The 18,446-nt window shown below is 46.9% G+C and overlaps 1 protein-coding gene across 2 annotated transcripts in view; it reads left to right on the top strand.

Moving 5' to 3' along the window:
• The window catches only part of Slc14a2 (solute carrier family 14 member 2), a 62,308-nt gene extending 47,404 nt beyond the window's left edge, over positions 1–14,904 (top strand). For both annotated transcript variants that reach the window (XM_021150469.2, XM_021150470.2), the window contains 9 exons: positions 304–386; positions 1,108–1,267; positions 1,963–2,152; positions 2,739–2,867; positions 3,760–3,952; positions 5,455–5,602; positions 6,981–7,115; positions 10,593–10,642; positions 13,922–14,904. In XM_021150469.2, the coding sequence (XP_021006128.1) occupies positions 304–386; positions 1,108–1,267; positions 1,963–2,152; positions 2,739–2,867; positions 3,760–3,952; positions 5,455–5,602; positions 6,981–7,115; positions 10,593–10,642; positions 13,922–14,122 (1,289 nt within the window). In that variant the 3' untranslated portion in view covers positions 14,123–14,904. The remainder of the gene's footprint in view (positions 1–303; positions 387–1,107; positions 1,268–1,962; positions 2,153–2,738; positions 2,868–3,759; positions 3,953–5,454; positions 5,603–6,980; positions 7,116–10,592; positions 10,643–13,921) is intronic.
• The last annotated feature ends 3,542 nt before the right edge of the window (positions 14,905–18,446 follow it).

Genomic DNA, 18,446 nt, shown 5'->3' with positions numbered 1-18,446 from the left:
TTTAATCCCTGCACTAGAGAGGCAGAGTGGCTGGATCTCTATAAGAAGCATAAAACCATGGACTCTAATGGCTAAGAGCCCTTCTTTTCTTTATTGTTCAGGCCCTTTTGGAGGCCTCTATTCAGGGAAAGAGCCACTTCCCTACCTGTAACAGAAACCTACAGTAAAACTCCTTCCTCTATTCAGAGAAAATGTATGTCTTCATGTAAACAGGGCAATAATTTCTCAAAAGACTTTGGTTAGGCCAGGGTGCCAAAGGGCAGGTGTCTGAGGTGACGATTCTCTCTTTCCTTCCAACTCCAGTGTTTGGAAAAGGCGAACACCAAGAGAGGCAAACCAAAGAGCCACTGCCCTGCCCGTATCGGAAGCCCACAGTGGAGCTCTTTGTGAGTATGGAGATCCTAGACCAGAGACAGCACCTCACAGCCCAGAGCCCACAGCAGGCTGGGGGCTTGCAGCCCATCAAGGAGGCTCTGACTTAGAGAAACATCTCTCGAGTTCCTGTTTTCAGAACTGCAGTTCCGTGGATTGAAATGTCTGTTTTCCTCCGTTTGCTCTGTTAAAAGTCATACCTTTTCATTTGGATTATCTGTCATCAATTTGCATTTAGGAAATAAGATTGTGCCTTTTGTTTTGTTTTGTAAGAAAACCTTTGTAATTTGATCTCATACCTCTATTTAAAATTCAAAAACTTAGCATGCTAGGGGAAAATAATTTCTTTTGCTAGGGGAAAATAATTTCTTTCAGAAAGAATGTAAGACATTAGTTTTTTTTAAGAAAATCTAGACATCGGTAGCTAAATCTTCATTCTACCATTTGACTTTGACCCTTCTTGCAGACGAGAATCTCTGCCTGCCTGCGTCCTTATCCACAGAACAAGGGCGAAGCTAGCATCTCATTCTACTGGGGTTGACTATAGTAAATAAGATGGCGTGTAAAAACGAACAACCTAAAGAGACAGGAGATAGTTACATAGTTTAACAAAATCTCAACTGTAAATCTCAGCTTGGTCCGCCCCTACCCCTGGCTGCCAAGAGACTCCAGATGTTACCTGGTGTGACCATCATAAAATATGAAAGAGTCTTACCTATCTCTGGCCCCTGGCAGGACCTGGACACCATGGAGGAGAGCGCTGAGATAAAGGTGGAAGCCAACACAGCCAGGACCTCCTGGATTCAGAGCTCCATGGCCGCTGCGGGGAAGAGAGTCAGCAAAGCCCTCAGCTACATCACAGGAGAGATGAAGGAATGTGGCGAGGGACTTAAAGGTACATTCGGTGACTTCAGCCCCCTGTCGCTTCCCTCACCCTGCTGGAAACATACTGCGGGATTCTCTGCAGACCAGCCTGAAGGCTCTTTCTGGGACATCTCAGACAAGCTACATGTGCTAGTAAAGCAGAGCGTCCTGGGATATAAACGCCAGTATTTGTGACTGTACTGTAAGGATGGATAGTTGGGACAGAAAAGTTAGTTCTCAACAGAAAAGTTCTGCTGACCCAAGCATACCATCTGAAGATTGCAGACCAGCGCTGGGATTTTGAATCCAGCATTCTAGACAAATAGGTGCCGGGTGGCTTAGAGGAGCTATGTCTACCCAGTCAGGGGGTTCTGTCTGGGAATCTCCGCATTGCTTGGCTCATGGGTTTCATACCCCATGGGCAGCAAGAGAACTTTCTGGAAATTGTGTGCCACTCTCATAGGAAGCAGAATTAAACTCATGCTAGGTACCTAATCCCCACCATGGGGAAACAGCCTGAGAGACTAATAGAGGCTGCGTCTGACTAGCAATGGCTGGCCAGAGCTCTGGACATTCAAATGCACCCTGGCTCTTTGTTTAGCCTCCTCTCTGACAGGTGAAATTTCACACCGATCCCCTGAGGACCCTCACTCCCACTGCCACCAGGGACCTGGGCCAGACCCAACCCGCTCTGGGCATTTGCTGAGTTTGCAATTATCATTTCAGATAAATCTCCAGTGTTCCAGTTTCTTGACTGGGTGCTCCGGGGCGTGTCTCAGGTGATGTTTGTAAACAACCCTCTCAGCGGCATCCTCATCGTCCTTGGCCTCTTCGTGCAGAATCCCTGGTGGGCCATCTCGGGTTGCTTGGGCACTGTCATGTCCACACTGACTGCCCTCATCCTGAGCCAGGACAAGTAAGTCCCCAAGGGCCAGTGTTCTAGTATAAGGCCAAGAGGCCCCTCCGTAGAAGGATCCTTGTCTCCTCCCTACCCTCTAGCCTCAAACTCATCAAACCAATGGTGCTAGTAATTAGCTCCTCTTTGAAGAGTGAAGGATAGACAGGTGTCTTAGCCAGGGTTTTACTGCTGTGAACAGACACCATGACCAATGTAAGTCTTACAAGGACAATGTTTCATTGGGGCTGGCTTACAGGTTCAGAGGTTCAGTCCATTATCATCAAGACAGGAACACAGCAGCATCCAGGCAAGCATGGTACAGGAGGAGCTGAGAGTTCTACATCTTCATCTGAAGGCAGCTAGCAGAATACTGTCTTGCAGGCAGCTAGGATGAGGGTCTTAAAGCCCACGCCCACAGTGAGACACCTACTCCAACAAGACCACACCTCCAAGGAGCCAAGCATATATAAACCATCACAGCAGGTTATCTCCCCAAAAGGGTATCCTGATTGGAGATGGCCCCAAGTTACAAAACTACCACTCTGAAAAACAGTTAAAACCACAGGGAGGCTCTAACCCCACCAGCATATCCTTGTGCCCCCAGGTCAGCCATTGCAGCAGGACTCCATGGCTACAATGGAGTGCTTGTGGGGCTCCTGATGGCCGTGTTCTCGGACAAGGGCAATTACTACTGGTGGCTGCTGCTTCCTGTCATTGTCATGTCCATGACTTGGTAAGTTTACCTGTGTGTGTGTGTGTGTGTGTGTGTGTGTGTGTGTGTGTGTGTGTGTGTGTGTATGGGCGCGCGCGTATGCACATTCTGGGAATACAAACTCAGGTCCTAATGTTTGCATGGCAAGCACTTTACCCACTGAGCCATCCTCTTACCCCAAGTAGCATCCTTCTTAACCCAACCCTATGATTGTTTTTAACTTCCATTTTCAAGTATTTGTTTGGCTTGAATGTCAGAAATATGGACTAGAGGCAGTGACTAAGGAACTGAGGGCATCGTGCCAGGTCACTTGTGTGTAGTATCTCATCAGCTACCATCCAGATCTTAAAGGGTTTCTAGTCTTGCCCCACCAGAGTTCAAAGCAAGAAACTGCTGGCCTCATAAGCCAAAAGCTGTGCAGAGTCCTGCCAGTGTCTGGAAATCTCATCCCTCCTGCTCCAGCAAGTTTATCCCTTTGGCCAATGCTCAGACCGAGACAACCGCTCAAGGTAGACTGAAGGCCAGCCATGAGGCAGAAACCTCAAAGTACCAGGCTTCTCCCTCATTCCCAGAAAGTGAAGGGTAGTCTGGCCATGAGGTCAGAATACTTAGACACTCGAAATATAGTAATGACTTTAGCTCCCTCCCATTCTTCTCCCAAACCTTTCCTCACTCCTCCTGCCCAGGGGATGGAGTTCTATGACTCTTTGAGAAAACCCAAGGCTCTCCTAAAACCATCCTTCTGAGGTTGAGTGTAGTGTAAACCTTCCCCAGTGTCTGTGCCCTGCTCAAGAAAGAGACCCAAGGAGAGGCAGCCAGCAAGCTGCTTTTCTCTAGAGAAAGTAGGCTTGTCTGCTGCTGTGCTGCCCAGCAAGGAGTATCTGACGGGCAGTTCTTGTGTTTTCTCCATCAGCCCCATCCTTTCCAGTGCCCTGAGCACCATCTTCAGCAAGTGGGACCTCCCAGTCTTCACACTGCCCTTCAACATCGCCGTGACCCTGTACCTGGCAGCCACGGGCCACCACAATCTCTTCTTCCCCACGACGCTGCTGCAGCCTGCAACCACTACACCCAACATCACCTGGTCAGATATCCAAGTGTCTTTGGTAGGTGTCACAAAAGAAGGAAGGACAGTGTTTGTACGTTGTGCTCACAGCAGACACATCAGCAAACAGTGATTATTCACAACTACACGGCACAAGGCGCTCTACAGACGTAGCCGGGGAGATACTCTCCTAGTCTCCTCTGAGCTAACAGTTCTGTTTCTGGTCCCTCCCTGTGATCACACAGAGGAAACAACCAAAAGCAAGTTAAAAGACCCATCCAAGGTTCCACAGTCAATTAGTGGATGGCGAAGTCAAGCCTAGAACTCTGACTCCTGGTTATGTGGCCTGAGCTCTTACCAGCTTTCCTTTGTCTGAAAGCCTTTTTGACGCATAAGCCCCACTTTAAGATAATTATTACCCTGCCTATCTTCTTTCATTTATCACACTGAATCATTAAACGATACACACCGCGCCTCCCCCCACTGACTTAAGTCACTGGAGCTTATTCCGTCTCTCCATGAGCCTTGCTTGTGCTTTGAAGCACAAGTCTTCCCCCATTAAGAAACATAGGCAGCAGAGATTCTTATCTTTTTAAAGTATTTTATGGATAATGCTGAACTCTGGAAGCTTGCCAAGAGGGTGAATAAGCAGCAGCATTAAAAGTCTTAAAGTGGATGGGAAAACATAGCCACGAGGCTTCTTATCAAACTAGGAACGCGTTTCTCCCCGCTAAGAGTTCCTACTTTCCATTACATTAAAGGATTTTCCCGTTCCAATCCGTAGCTTGTCATTATTGGCGATCAGTCACCACAAAGCCATTTGGGCTTGTTAAAGGAACTTGCAGAAATAAGGATACGGGGTGCTCTGGGCATTCCAAGGTGTTGTTGACAGACTGCGAATACACTGAGAATTACTCAGAAAAGAGAACTCTTCTGTCAGCCCTAGCCTTGGCCATTGTGTTTATGTGAGGACTTTCCTGAGCCAGAGGCAAGAAAAGGAGCTCTGTTGGTGATTCACTTTCCCACTGATGGTGTTTATCCAGTCACTAACGTTTGTAGGCAAAGTTGCTCTACTCAAAATGCTATGAAAAGATGTTAGAACTCGTGAGCTGTGTCTCATTATATTCTCAATCAAAACTATCTCAAACTCTTTTTTTTTTTCAAACTCTTAAAGAACTGAAATGTTTTTAATAATCCTATACGAGTAAGCTTAGACCACCCGGACTCCTCCTGCAAAGATTCAGAAAAATAATTGATGTTTGGTAGTTGTTCTTAAAGAAATAACTCCTTGGACTATAATAAGGACTTGTGTGTTGAGTCTTCCAATTAAAACGTGTACTTTGCCTTTCAAGAAAGCGAGTGATGGATGTCAGAAAGAGGGTCTAGAGGTCCCAACCATATTGAGTGATCACTGAGGAGACTCCCCAGAGGGTACAGCTAGGCATGGCTGAATCGCTGTCATTCCCTGTGTATATACCCCTGTCCAAAAAGCGTTAGTGTGGGGCTTCGGTGCAGAGGTGAGCACCATCTGTTTCGGTAACAAGCATGTGACTCGTTTTACAGCTTCTGAGAGCCATCCCGGTTGGAATCGGCCAAGTGTACGGGTGTGACAACCCCTGGACTGGAGGCATCTTCCTGGTCGCTCTGTTCATCTCTTCGCCTCTCATTTGCTTGCATGCTGCCATTGGATCCACCATAGGGATGTTAGCAGGTCTGTGTCATCTCTTCTAATGATGCACATTTTAATGATCTATAGGGGTGTTCGTGCCTGGGGTGGCTTCAAAAGAAAACAGTGAAGGTCATTTTTTATTATAATTATTAATTAGATATTTTCTTTATTTACATTTCAAGTGTTATCCCCTTTCTTGGTTTCCCCTCTGAAAAACCCCTATCCCATCCTCCCTCCCCCTGCTTCTATGAGGGTGCTCCTCCACCACCCACCCACTCCTGCTTCACTGACCTGGCATCCCCCTATACTGGGGCATCGAGCCTTCAAAGGACCAAGGGCCTCACCTCTCATTGATATTCAACAAGGCCAGCCTCTGCTACATATGTGGCTGGAGCCATGGGTCCCTCCATGTGTACACTTTGGTTGGTGGTTTAGTCCCCAGGACCTCGGGGTTAGGGGGAGGGGTTGGTTGGTTGATATTATTGTTCCTCCTATGGAGCTTAAAACCCCTTCAGCTCCTTCAGACCTTTCTCTAGCTCCTCCATTGGGGACCCCATGCTCAGTCCAATGGTTGGCTGGGAGCATCTGCCTCTGTATTTGTCAGGCTCCTGTCAGCAAGCACTTGTTGGCATCCACAATAGGGTCTGGGTTTGGTGACTGTATATGGGATGGATCCCCAGGTGGGTCAGTCTCTGGACAGTCCTTCCTTCAGTCTCTGCTCCACTCTGTCTCTGTATCTCCTTCCATGGGTATTTTATCCCCCCTTCTAAGAAGGACCAAAGCATCCACACTTTGGTCTTCCTTCTTCTTGAGCTTCATGTAGTCTATGAATTGTATCTTGGGTATTCCAAGCTTTTGGGCTAATATCCACTTGTCAGTGAGTGCATACCATGTGTGTTCTTCTGTGACGGGGTTCCCTCACTCAGCATCGCACCTGCTCCCTAGAAGCTCCTTCTTCCCTTCATGCCCACATTCTGAATTTTTGGACCTAGGGTCCTTCTATTCCTCTAAGCAAAAGCCATCCTCAAGAAAGACTGCAGTGTGAGACATTTAACCTGAAGTATAAATATAACGTCTGAGAGAGGTTTGCTCAAGAATATTTAAGGATGAAAGAGGAGGCTCTGTTCACAGCCAAGGTTTTGTGTGGAGGGTTTTTAGGTGTACAGCAAAGAAAAGACATTCTCTGTACTGTTTAAATCAGACCCTTATCCAAGAGTCTTTTCAACTCATCATGATCATTAGCCATTACCATTCCTATGGTCCTGTGCATTTATTTCCTTTAGATGAATTGTCATTGAATAACATTGAAATTCCTTTTTATGCATACCTGCCTGTGAGGGTATCTGAGTCTGGCTTGAGGGCGGGGTGTGTTTCAGGAAGGCAGATGAGCCCGGTAAGACCTATGCTTTCTTCTCCTCAGCGCTCAGCATTGCCACACCGTTTGACTCCATCTACTTCGGCCTGTGTGGCTTCAATAGCACCCTGGCCTGCATCGCCATTGGCGGCATGTTCTACGTCATCACCTGGCAGACCCACCTGCTCGCCATTGCCTGCGGTAGGTACCACTCATAGAATCCCCTTCCGGCCACAGAGAAGACCTGTGTAGTTCCCTGCAAAGAACCCACGTGTGGGGGTTGGAGAGATGGCTCAGCCGGTAAGAGCACGGACTGCTCTTCCAGAGGTCCTGAGTTCAAATCCCAGCAACCACATGGTGGCTCACAACCATCCATAATGAGATCTGACTCCCTCTTCTGAAGTGTCTGAAGACAGCTACAGGGTACTTATAAATAAATCTTTAAAAAGAAAAAAGAAACCCACTTGTGAGAGTCCTGCTACTTGCTATCCCCCCAAAGATAACAGGCGATTGTCTCCTTGTAAAAACGTTCGGTTGGTGCTGTCCTTTACGGCTCCAACTACTTCAGTTGCACAAAAGCTGTTTGGCCACTGGGAGACAGGTATTTTTAGATGATACTGTTTCATTGTTGCTCAGAGGCTGTCTCCTGGGATTGCGGCTCTCCTGGCTGGTCATGGGGCTGGAAAAGCAGCTCTCCAGTGTTAGCCCTAACAGGTAGAATTGGGCAACACACAGCGTGCACAGTGACCTACATCCTGGGGATGAGCCCTCAGCATCACAGGAAGTTAGGATGACTGTAGTAACTTGGCAGGTTTATATAGTCTCAACCTTGAACATCTTTTGTTTTCCTGGTCTTATGAGTGGAAACAAACTAAAACTCTTTCTGACCAAAATATTTGAAACAGAGTTTCTATTTCAGTACAGCCATGGGTGCTGAAATGTTACCAATTGAGATTTTTTGGTTTTTGTTTTTTTTTTTTCTAAAAAATATATTAGTTTCCAATAAAAAGTTCCAGAATATTTTTCTAATAGAGAGAAGATTTCTGACCCATATATTCATACATTCGTTTCTTTAAAACAGTTTGCAATGACACTTCCCTTTTCATTTTATGACCACTGCCGAAGAGATGGGAAAATGTATTCTAATCGAGATGTGACTGGGAAAGCTGAAGTTTTTCTGTCTTCTTAAGAGTCTTTTTCTGCTGCACCAAAAATATCAATACAGGGCTGGCATAGTATAGCTACTCAAGAAATTGTAATTATCATACCAACCAAATTAAGGCAGCCATTCACAAAGTTCTCACATAAAGGACAACGTCAACACTATCTCATTCTATCCCCCAAAGTCTGTTACAATTCTGCTTGGCAAGGGACATGCCAACAAGCAGGGCTAGGACAGGGTGACAGAGGTGAGGCAGCTTGAACGTGCCCAAGGCCAGGGTCATACAGGTAAGGACCAACAAGTCCCAGGCACTTTCCTCACTGTGCCCAGTGCCAATTTGCCAAAGAGATTAAGTAGCTCTGTGTCATGTGAGACTCAGTGGTCCTCAGCCAGGGACATTTAGCAGTGTCTGATGACATTTTTATTTGCCACACCTAGGGGAAGGAGGGAGTGTTCTTGGCATGTCATCTGTGATCGGGTTGAATATCCCATAATGCACAGCACAGACCAGACCCACAGCAGCTTGTCCTTGGCGCCAGAGCAGCGAGCATGGTGCATGGTTTCTCCTTTGCTCCCCCACTCCCACCCTCAGTGTGGATACCCTCCCTGTGCCCATTTCACAGATGGAACACTAAAGCTAACAGGAAAGAGGCGACTCTCCAGCCAGACCTGTAAAAGGTGTGCTCTCTATGAAGTGTCCAATCTTTCCCACAGTCCCTTCTCCCCCTTGAGATGAAAGGCTCAGAGAAGAAAAGCCCTTGTCACAATTATACACCTGTGGTGGGTTAGATGGGCTAGTTGGAAGATTCATTCCACCACAGTCCATTCCACACACACACACCCAGGATGGATGATTCCCCCTCCCCACAATCCTGACAGGCTATGCTCTCTGATCCCTTCTTTCACATATTCACCATCCTCCCTGTTCTTCCACCCCATGACCACACACAAGGCCTTTCAGAGATCTTGATATAACAGATCAAGTTTGACTAAAAATAAAATAAGAGTAGAGCCAGGATAACATAAGAGTAAATCTACCCTGGGGATTACGTAGACCCTGGGGATTACATAGACTCTGGGGATGACAGAGGAGTCACGTAGGGTTGGGCTCAGAAAGGGGCACTCTCTGAAGCCTCTTCACAGGCCAAGCCTGGAGCTGCCCTGTGGATCTCACATCTCCCCTACACTTCGGGGTGTCTGTGGTACTTGAGATGATGCCCCCTCTTCTCTTATCTTTATAACCTCATAACATTGAGAAGCTGCCATGGTTAGAGCCCTCCCCTCCCCCTCCCCAAGAACCAGATAGTCAGGACTCTGCCAGTGCCAGACACACAGTCCTAGGAAGTCACCTCAAATCTGTGTCTGATGCAAACCGTGCCCCCCCGTGCGACCGTTGGCACGATGGCATTGGATGGATGACTGATTGGAGAGCAGAACTGATATCTAGGAAGGTTTACTCCTGGTTCTCTGTTATCAAGGAAAGGGTGTCAGGGACTCCAAGTCCTCTAGCAGAAGGGGGTGGCCAGGTGGAAGAGACATGGGAAGCTGCTCCCTGCTTCAAACTCTGCATTACACAACCTATTCCTCCACCTTTCTGCTCTGCAAACTCAAATCTCTAGTTCTGAAGCAACAACGGGATTCAACTCCCAGCCGTGTAGAACTTATTACTTACTCTGTCTGGACCTGGTGTGTGTGTGTGTGTGTGTGTGTGTGTGTGTCTGTGAGTGTGTGGATGTGTGTATGAGTGTGTGGATGTGTGTGAGTATGTGTGAAAGAGTGTGTGTGTGTGTGTGTGTGTGTGTGTGTGTGTGTAAAACCACTGCTTGCCTAGAGGGAATACTAAAAAATATGACTGGTGTTACCACTGGCTGAGCATACAGTACCTCTAATAAAGGTTAGCTCTCCTTAATATCTTAGGGGCAACTGGGACAGTCTCTTGTGAGACTGGAAAACCCAATTATGTTGGCCCATTTTACTGCCTTCCATTTTCTCCTGGTGCTTGGTTCTTCCCAGGAGTCAACTTCTTCGTGGCCCTTTCTGCCCAGCCTAAAACACAAAGCAGTAGGCAGGTCTGGTCTCCCCGAAACATACAGGATGACGTTTCTCCCTGGAAACCCTCATTATGCTAACAGCTCCTGATGGAATAACACAACAGGGAATTCTGAGACTCGCTTGCCTTTGCTTTATTGTAAAATTTTCATTTATGGTTTATGCCGTTAAATGTTCCTTTGCTGGAAAGCATGGTGGGGGGACCCAAGAGAACTGTCACAGTTAAATTATGCCCCTCCCCCACCCCGGATTTTTTTTTTTTCTTTAACAAAGTTCATCTGCTATCTTAGCTGTGCTGGCATTTTCGTGGAATTTTACACTTTTAAAGCTTTAAGGCACTGGGAATGAAACTCAGTTCGGGTCAGAGATACCATGTGAGGGATAGCATTAATGCAGAGGGTAATGGAGAGTAAGCCCGGTTGCCATTGAATCTTTACTGAGCTGTTTGCGGTTGTCTCTTTTTCTAGCCCTGTTTGCAGCCTACCTGGGTGCCGCCCTGGCCAACATGCTGTCTGTGGTAAGTCACATGGGCTACAAGCCACATGTCCCCCTCCACCTCCTAAATGCTGCCATCAAACTCCTCTGTCCTTTGGCTCACATCCTGCTAGCCACCTTAATTCTGCCAGGAAGGAAATGGGTCTCAACATCAACTTTGGGCGGATCAAATCTATCCCAAGTGGCCAAGGGGTCACTTTGAAGAGTGAACCTTTCAAATATAACTCCATTATAATCTACCGTCCTATAGAACTAAGTTTAAATCTTTATTATTTAACTTGTGCACATACATAAATTATCCTCTTGCCTGGCTTGTGGACGGTGTGTGTCTTTATCCCGTAGCAGCTAGCATGGCTCATGGAGAGGGCCGTTGGCAATGACTTCTGGGAACAGAGAGCTGTGAGGGCATCATCCAAAGAGAATCCTAAGCTCTGGATTTTGAGCACATATAGTCCCAGAAACTCTTCTTTGCCTTGGACCCAGTTTACGGTAGTGTGCAAAGTAGGAGCCCAGCACACAGTGTTCAGGGCTCACCTAGGAAATCAATCTATCCTGTTCCACCTACGACAAAAGTAGATGTGGAACTTCACATGGACAAGGGTTATTCACCTTGGGGTCGAGATCTCTATCTATACCCCAAGAGGTCAAGTGCAGTCACCCATCCTTGAGAAGTGAGTTTAACACAGCCAAATAGTAAAAGAGTAGGAATAGAGATGTGTTCAATGTGGCTTCACTGGGAAGAAGGGGGGAAAGATCCAGTGGCCCTCTCTTAAGCCCACCTTCTGGGGGGTCCTGAAGTAAGAGGGTCAGTAGTATAAATTTCTAAGCAGTTCTGAGCAAGGTGTGGTCCTCCCAAACACTGGCCCATTATTGCCTGGGCTTTAGCCTCATCCCATATGGTAGTCTAGCAAGTTGTAACTCTCTCTCCTGGAAACAAGACACCACCCCACCACCCCCCGTACCCAGCCTGGCATCTTGTCTATAGTGAGATTCTTGGGGAATTTTCTATTTCTTGAGGTCTATTCTTTCACTATCTCAACATATTGGGAGGCACAGTGTCTTTTTAAATATATTCAGTTTTACCAGGCTGGTTACACAAGCAGAACACATCACAGATTCAACATCTGGAGACAGTGTGGATATTTCCTAAAACACCTGTATAGATTCATCCTTCACCTCTAGTGAAAGAGAGGGTGAGGCTTAGCACCGGGAGCCAAATTAGCCTCTCCTGATACCATCCCATCTCTTCCAGTGGACTGAGTCCTGCTGATGCTTCCTGTCACGTTGTGTGTGCCTTCACTACAACTTGACACGCAGCATTACAACCACTTTGGCACTCACCGGTCCTCTTTCAGCTTTTTATCCCATGCGCTACACCAGAACAGGGACCCTGCATATTTGTCTCCTAATCTTAGAGTTTTACAATAGGAGGAGAAAAGAGAAGGAAGAGATAATGAGGGAATGAAGCCCTGAGGGAGTGAGCACCCACACCAGAGGATGCTAGAATAGAGGTGAGGGGCCCTCAGAAGCACTGCATGGAGACAAGAGGGTAGACTGTGACCTCTCAGGCATCCATCCACCTTAGGCTTTCACCATCAATTCTGGCACCAACAATTCTCCTGATCCATCATTCAATAAACATACCATGTGCTGTCTGCCTCCGATGATGCCCTAGGGGAGATGCAGGATGCTTCAGTACCCAGAGCTAGAGGTGCACAGTGCTGTATGCCCCCTCCTCTCAGCTCTGAGAGGTTAAGGACTGTGCCATTCCACATAGGCATTCTTCCAAACAAAAGAGAGTTGACTTGTTATGCTGATGATTGGCAAGGACACTGAAAGAAAATTTCTTAATGGCCATCAACTTACCCAGAAGAAATCTCCAACTTCACTGAGGAGCATAATATAAAAGCATTGAAGTACATTTATAAAACCATTCAGTGACTCCTCAGAAAAGCCCTACGAGCCATTATCCTTTGCCTTTCTAACCAGCATATGAGCATGCAAGTCCTGGCCCCTAACAATGCTGCTATCTGCTTGATAATAATAACTGTGCCCGGAGGACCATTTACTGGGTACTTGGCACTTGCTAAGCAACAGCTCTCTGAGAAGGTAGCAGCACACTGTTGAGGGAAAATGTCTCAGGAAGATTAAAAAAAAAAAAAAAACTATGATAAGGTAATCAGAGCTGAGATTTGTCTGCAGTGGGGCTTCAATGGATGCTTCCCAAAACACTTTATTGCATCTTTCTTATTAGAGCTTTGGGAAGACTTGTTGAGTGGAGTCCATCACTCATAGATCTCCCTTATAGCCTCGATTCTGGTACTATTCTGGTGGTTCCAAGTCCTGCTAGCAGTGTGTTCTTTGGACTGTCACGTGACAAGAACATGGCACCACCTGATAAGGAGTGTTACCCCCAGGCACCACCTGAGGCTTCTATTGATTGTGCTAGAATGTTGGAGAGTGGAAGGATCATGTGATCTGCCTCATAACTGAATTTGTAGGCTCTTGGCAAACCATTCACTCATCTATCTGGGGGTGGGGGGAGGATGGGGGGAAGTATTAGATGTTGCAGAGTGCCTCAGGGAATGCAAGGCAGGTCAATGTGGTGAGGCATGAGTGTGGAGGTGGGAGAACTCTTGAGAAGATGGGTAGCTAACTTTCCCCTCCCTCTGCAAGGACAAGCCCACCACTCCTCCGCTTCTCTCCACGTCTGCTCATTGCCTGTGTTGCCATAAAAGGTTTCTGCTCCACGGTTTCTGAGTGCCATCCATCACTACTTGGTCCCCTAGTCCTTGCAGATCTAGAGCCCTACAGATACAGTCTCTGTGCCCTTCAGTTCACTTTCTCTAAAGAAAGAGGCATTCTACGGCCTCATGCCAGGAGCCTGTTTGAATCAGGTGCCTCTCTTTGGTCCAATCAACTACAGTCATGTAGCTAAAAAAATGGCTGCCAAATGCATTCCTTCAAAGGAGGCTGATTGAAGAAGGCATGGAACGCCCACAGTTCCTGGAACTGGAAGTATAGGCTGGCCAGGCTCCCCAAGACAAAACAAGTCTTGTACGTAAAAAGACATGATCAACTATGAAGGGTCCAATAGCCCCATTTTGGAAGGTGTGTGTTTATCTGTCACAGGATAAACTAAAGACCTGATTTCATTTATGTTGGCTATCAATTAACTATTTCCCTTCACCAATCAATCAGCTCTTCCTGTAACCTGGGCTATATGTAACAAATAAGGGCTAGTTAAACAAGCGTTCACAGCGCATGAAACATAAATGTCTCTTTTCTCCTCTCCCTCCAGTTTGGATTACCACCCTGCACCTGGCCCTTCTGCCTCTCGGCACTCACCTTCCTCCTCCTGACAACGAACAACCCTGCCATCTATAAGCTGCCTCTCAGCAAAGTCACCTACCCAGAGGCCAACCGCATCTACTTCCTGTCCCAGGAAAAAAACAGAAGGGCATCAACGATAACTAAGTACCAGGCCTACGACGTCTCCTAAGGTGCCCTTTCTAAAGCACGCCATGTCAATGCAGCCTCTGTCCGGGTACATGGTCTGCACCTAAGCTAAAGCTAAGGTCACGGAACCTCCCTTCTTTCTGGTTGGGACCCTCACTAAGATGTGCAGAACTCATCAAAGTCATGCTAGTTTAGACTAAATACCCACTGATGACTCTTTGGGAACTCTCTCTTTTTTTGGAGGGGAGGGAACGACTTGCTAGCCACCCCTTTCGATTATTCAGTGGGACAGAGCATGATGCCAGGAAATGCTCGTTAGCCTGCAAGGCAAGAGGGCCTGGTCCCTACCCTGCTCTGCCACTAATGAGTTCCAACTCTCTCAGGCCAGTCCTCCCCCTAACCCCACCCCCATCTAGCCTGGGTTTTTTTTATTGCCAAAGATTTCTTTACGACAAGGAGGGACTCCAGAGTCCTTCTACCTCAGAAACATTCTTTTCCATCTCCTGTAAACTAATCAACTCACCATGGCCAGCAAGTGATTATCCTGGCTTGAGATACTTAGGGAAAGGCTCTCGGAGGAGAGAGGAAAATGCTAGTGTCCTGTGGGAGTTTATCCTTAGACATGGGAGGAGATGCTCTCCAGACTTGGGACTGGACACCTGACCTGAATCACTGAAAATGCCAGTGTACCTTCTTTGCACAGTAGAAATACTTCCAGAAATATCATATGGTATGAACTGATCTTTTCCAACATCCAATCATAGTGTCAACAAATGTCTTTGCTTATGTAATCTTTAAAATCAGTACTGTCATTAAACTTGAAATTTGCAAGTTGGTATCTGGGTTTTCTTAAAACAGGGCTTTCCTACACACTCAAGTAGAGTGCACTGGGAGGTTTTCACCCAAGCATGTGTCTGGAAAGAGAAAATGGGCGTAAGCGTGATCAGGAAAAATGTCGGTTTTCTTGTGGAGAGTTATACAGCTATAGCCATGTGCGTTGCTTCCCCTGGTGCTAGTACAGATTAAACTCCCGTTACCTCTCAGCAGACAGTCTTTCAGCCTTGCGTACCAAGATTACTAACCCAGCCCTTCCTGAATGGCCAGCCATTTGTTAGTTACTCTGGGCGTGTCGCCCTCTGTGCTCCTGAGGTGCAGGCATCCTTCATAGAAAGCCACTTGGCCCAGCATTCCAGCCCTTCTCCAGAGGAGCAGGAACCTCTTCTAACAACACTGAGACCTCAACACAGGCTTCCAGTTCAGTGTGATGAGGTGCTGAGCTAACCAGGGACTCGGGTCTGGGGTTACGGCTCCGTCAGTAAAGTGCTTGCTACACAAATTCGAGGACCTGAGCTCAGACTCCCAGGCACACATAAAGAGCTATAGGCATGGCCCCTGCAATCCTAACTGTGGGACGAGGCAGGCAGACTCCTGAAGCTGGCAGTCCAACTAGACTTGCAGAATTGGTGGGCTCCTAATTCCATGCAAAATAGTAAAGACAGAGCCGACTTCGATGTCTGGCCTCCACGTGTACCCCCAACACACACACACACACACACACACACACACATAAAAATATACATGCATATATGGTTGAGGGATAGGCGACAGCAAGAAGACAGACTATAAATTCATATTTAAGGAAGAAAGGTAGAGCTACACTTTACTGAAATCCATTTAAAAAAAAAAAAGCTAGTTTCCACGTTGATATTTTTTATTTCTCGGCATACCAGAGATCCCTGCCAGTTTTTACCAGCAATCCAAGAGCCCTGACGCATATATTCCTCCTCCAGATCCTACTCCACCCCTTATGACTTTCCCAGGAACACAGAGCACTTCTCCGAGCAGAAAAGCCCTCCCCATAGGAGAAGGAAATGACTCACACTGCAGAGCCACCTCTGAGTTTGTGATCACACCTTGAGGCCAAGAAGGTCCCAGGCTGTGTTTTAATGACCATGGAAATTATGGCTCTCCAAGGATCAAGCATTCAGGAATTTCACCCAAAGGCTGTTTATGCTCAAAGCTTACTCAGCTGCCCCTCAACCACGATGTGATGACATCTAACCGTTAAAGAATGGGTCCTTGTGTATTTCCACCAAATGTTTTATAATCTGATTTTATTAAGAGTAGGAACCCTTCCATGCCTGTGCCATTTTGATTACTGACCACTAATAAAATCCTTCAGCTGTTCTGAGTACTTCACTAGCGTCACCTATAAAGCAAGCTGGGTCGGCCCAGCATTCCAAGCAAGGTGGAAACAGATGGGGTGAAAATGGCTATGAAAATATACGATGTCCGTGAGAGATCTCAACGCGGACTGTCAAGTCTAGCAGTTCAGTTAAGAAGTAGACAGCTGGAGCCTGCTTCACCAAGACCCGAGAGTAGCTTTGCAGGTGAGAGGTCCTTCAGCAAGCCATCCAATGACATCATCCTGGTCACTGGAAAGCAGCCCTAGTGAAAGGTTTATACCACGGAAAATGTCAAACTCTATAAATCATGTGTGTGTGTGTGCTTACAAAATGGTAAAATAAATATATTACCATATATTACTATATATATATATATATATATATATGTTACCATTTTGTAAGCACATGTACAAACAAAACAGCATATTAAATCATGGGATGTATGGAACAGAATATGGTATAAAAAATATCCGTGCTTTCATTCACTCATGAGAAAGCCCTTGCATGGACAGTGAAGCTGGTTTACCCAAGGCTGAGACATGTGATTAATTCAACTCTCTCAGGAAAAAAAAAATGTCTCAGGGCAGACACTGTGCTTGTTGTTTGTCTCTTTCATTCCTCACACTAGCCTGTTGATGCCATGTGGTAGCTCTGCATCATTACCGGCTGACACGTATCTCCACCCCCTTGCCTTTGACAGCATCATTTACCTGTCCTGGATAGAATTTGAATTCTGTTTTACACATAACAAATACATACACACATACGCACACACAAGACTTTCCAACAGCCCAGCCCCATCCAATCTCACCTCCAGAACTTACTGCCCAGATCTTCCTTCTAACTCATATGTGTGTGTTCAGGGAACAACCTGCAGAACAGTCCACACCAAGCAACCACAAAGTCATCATCAACTTATGTGCAATAACTCCATAGCCATTCTGCCCTTACAGATTCCTGCTGCAGGGTGTGGCTCAGTGGTAATGACATGCCACAGCTTTTAAATTCAGACTCCATTTTAGAGAACCTGACCTAAGTTTGAACTTAGGTAGACTCCCAGGCTGGTATTCCCCCAACAAACCTGTACCCCAGGTTACAAGCCCACCCCCTGCCTAATGACCACCAATGCAGAGGGGAGCAGAAGTTAAGTTTATGATAGGACTCCCAGCACCAGCCAATTATGTTAAAGACCTCAGGAGCTTTCCAATTAGATGCTTGCACAGGTATTCCCTGCTTGCTGCTTACTATAAAGCCTTGCCCGATAAACATTCAGGACTCCCACACCACCAAAACCATCCTGCGTGATGGTGGTGGGTTGGGGGGCGGGCTGAGTTAGCTCTAATAGAATAAAGACCCTGCTGTGAGTTGCATCAGATTGGCTCCTTGTGTGTTTTCGGGGATCACTAACATTTCCCTGACACAACAGTAAGCAGATCCCCCATGCCTTGGACCCCTGAGTCATGTGATAGTCTCAAGTCAGACAGGTAGATAGATGGTCAGGACCAGCTGAAGTCCAGTGTATGTCAGGGATTGGTTTGGACCTGCATATCTAACAGAGGTAACTAGGCTCCTCCCAGGATTTGATGTGTGTGTGGTGGTAGAGTTGAGAACGGGCCTCTCTCTTATGTTCTCAGTCATGGGTGCTGTGTCTCTAGCGTCACGCTTTGAGAAACTCTCCTGTAGGCTTACAAATGAGATCCTGCCTCCAATAAACCCTTTCCCTTTCTGTCCCACGCCGTGACGTGTTAGCTATACATTGTTGTGTACATAGGCATTTCTCTGTGGCGCTTCCTCAAAGTACACACCCCTGAGCCTCAGCCCCAAAGATGTGGGTTCAGCAGATCCAGATGGAACCAAGAGTCTGAACTTTCCCGTAAACTCTCATAGATGCATCAGGCAGACGAACATCACCCAGTTCCAATGCAAAGGCTCATCCTGGACCAAGCAGGTCAGGCGTGAACATGGCATGTTTCCAGTGCTCCCAAGGCGTCCTCCAGTGCCTGCTCCCAAGGCGTCCTCCAGTGCGCACCCAAGGCTCGCAAGCAACTGTGGCTTCTGTTTCTTGGGCTGTAGTCTTCTTCTAAAAGAGTCGTACCTGGAAAACGGTAAACCCTCAGTTCCCATCCTCACGGGGCATAATGAGGAACACCAGGTACCAACAGGCAGGAGGAAGTGAGAAAC

The sequence above is a fragment of the Mus caroli genome, unplaced genomic scaffold (assembly GCF_978045245.1).
Source record: "Mus caroli unplaced genomic scaffold, Mus_caroli_1 scaffold_19, whole genome shotgun sequence".
NCBI lineage: Eukaryota > Metazoa > Chordata > Mammalia > Rodentia > Muridae > Mus > Mus caroli.
The sequence above is the reverse complement of the archived record's forward strand: the minus strand, read 5'-3'. Positions and strand labels throughout refer to the sequence as shown.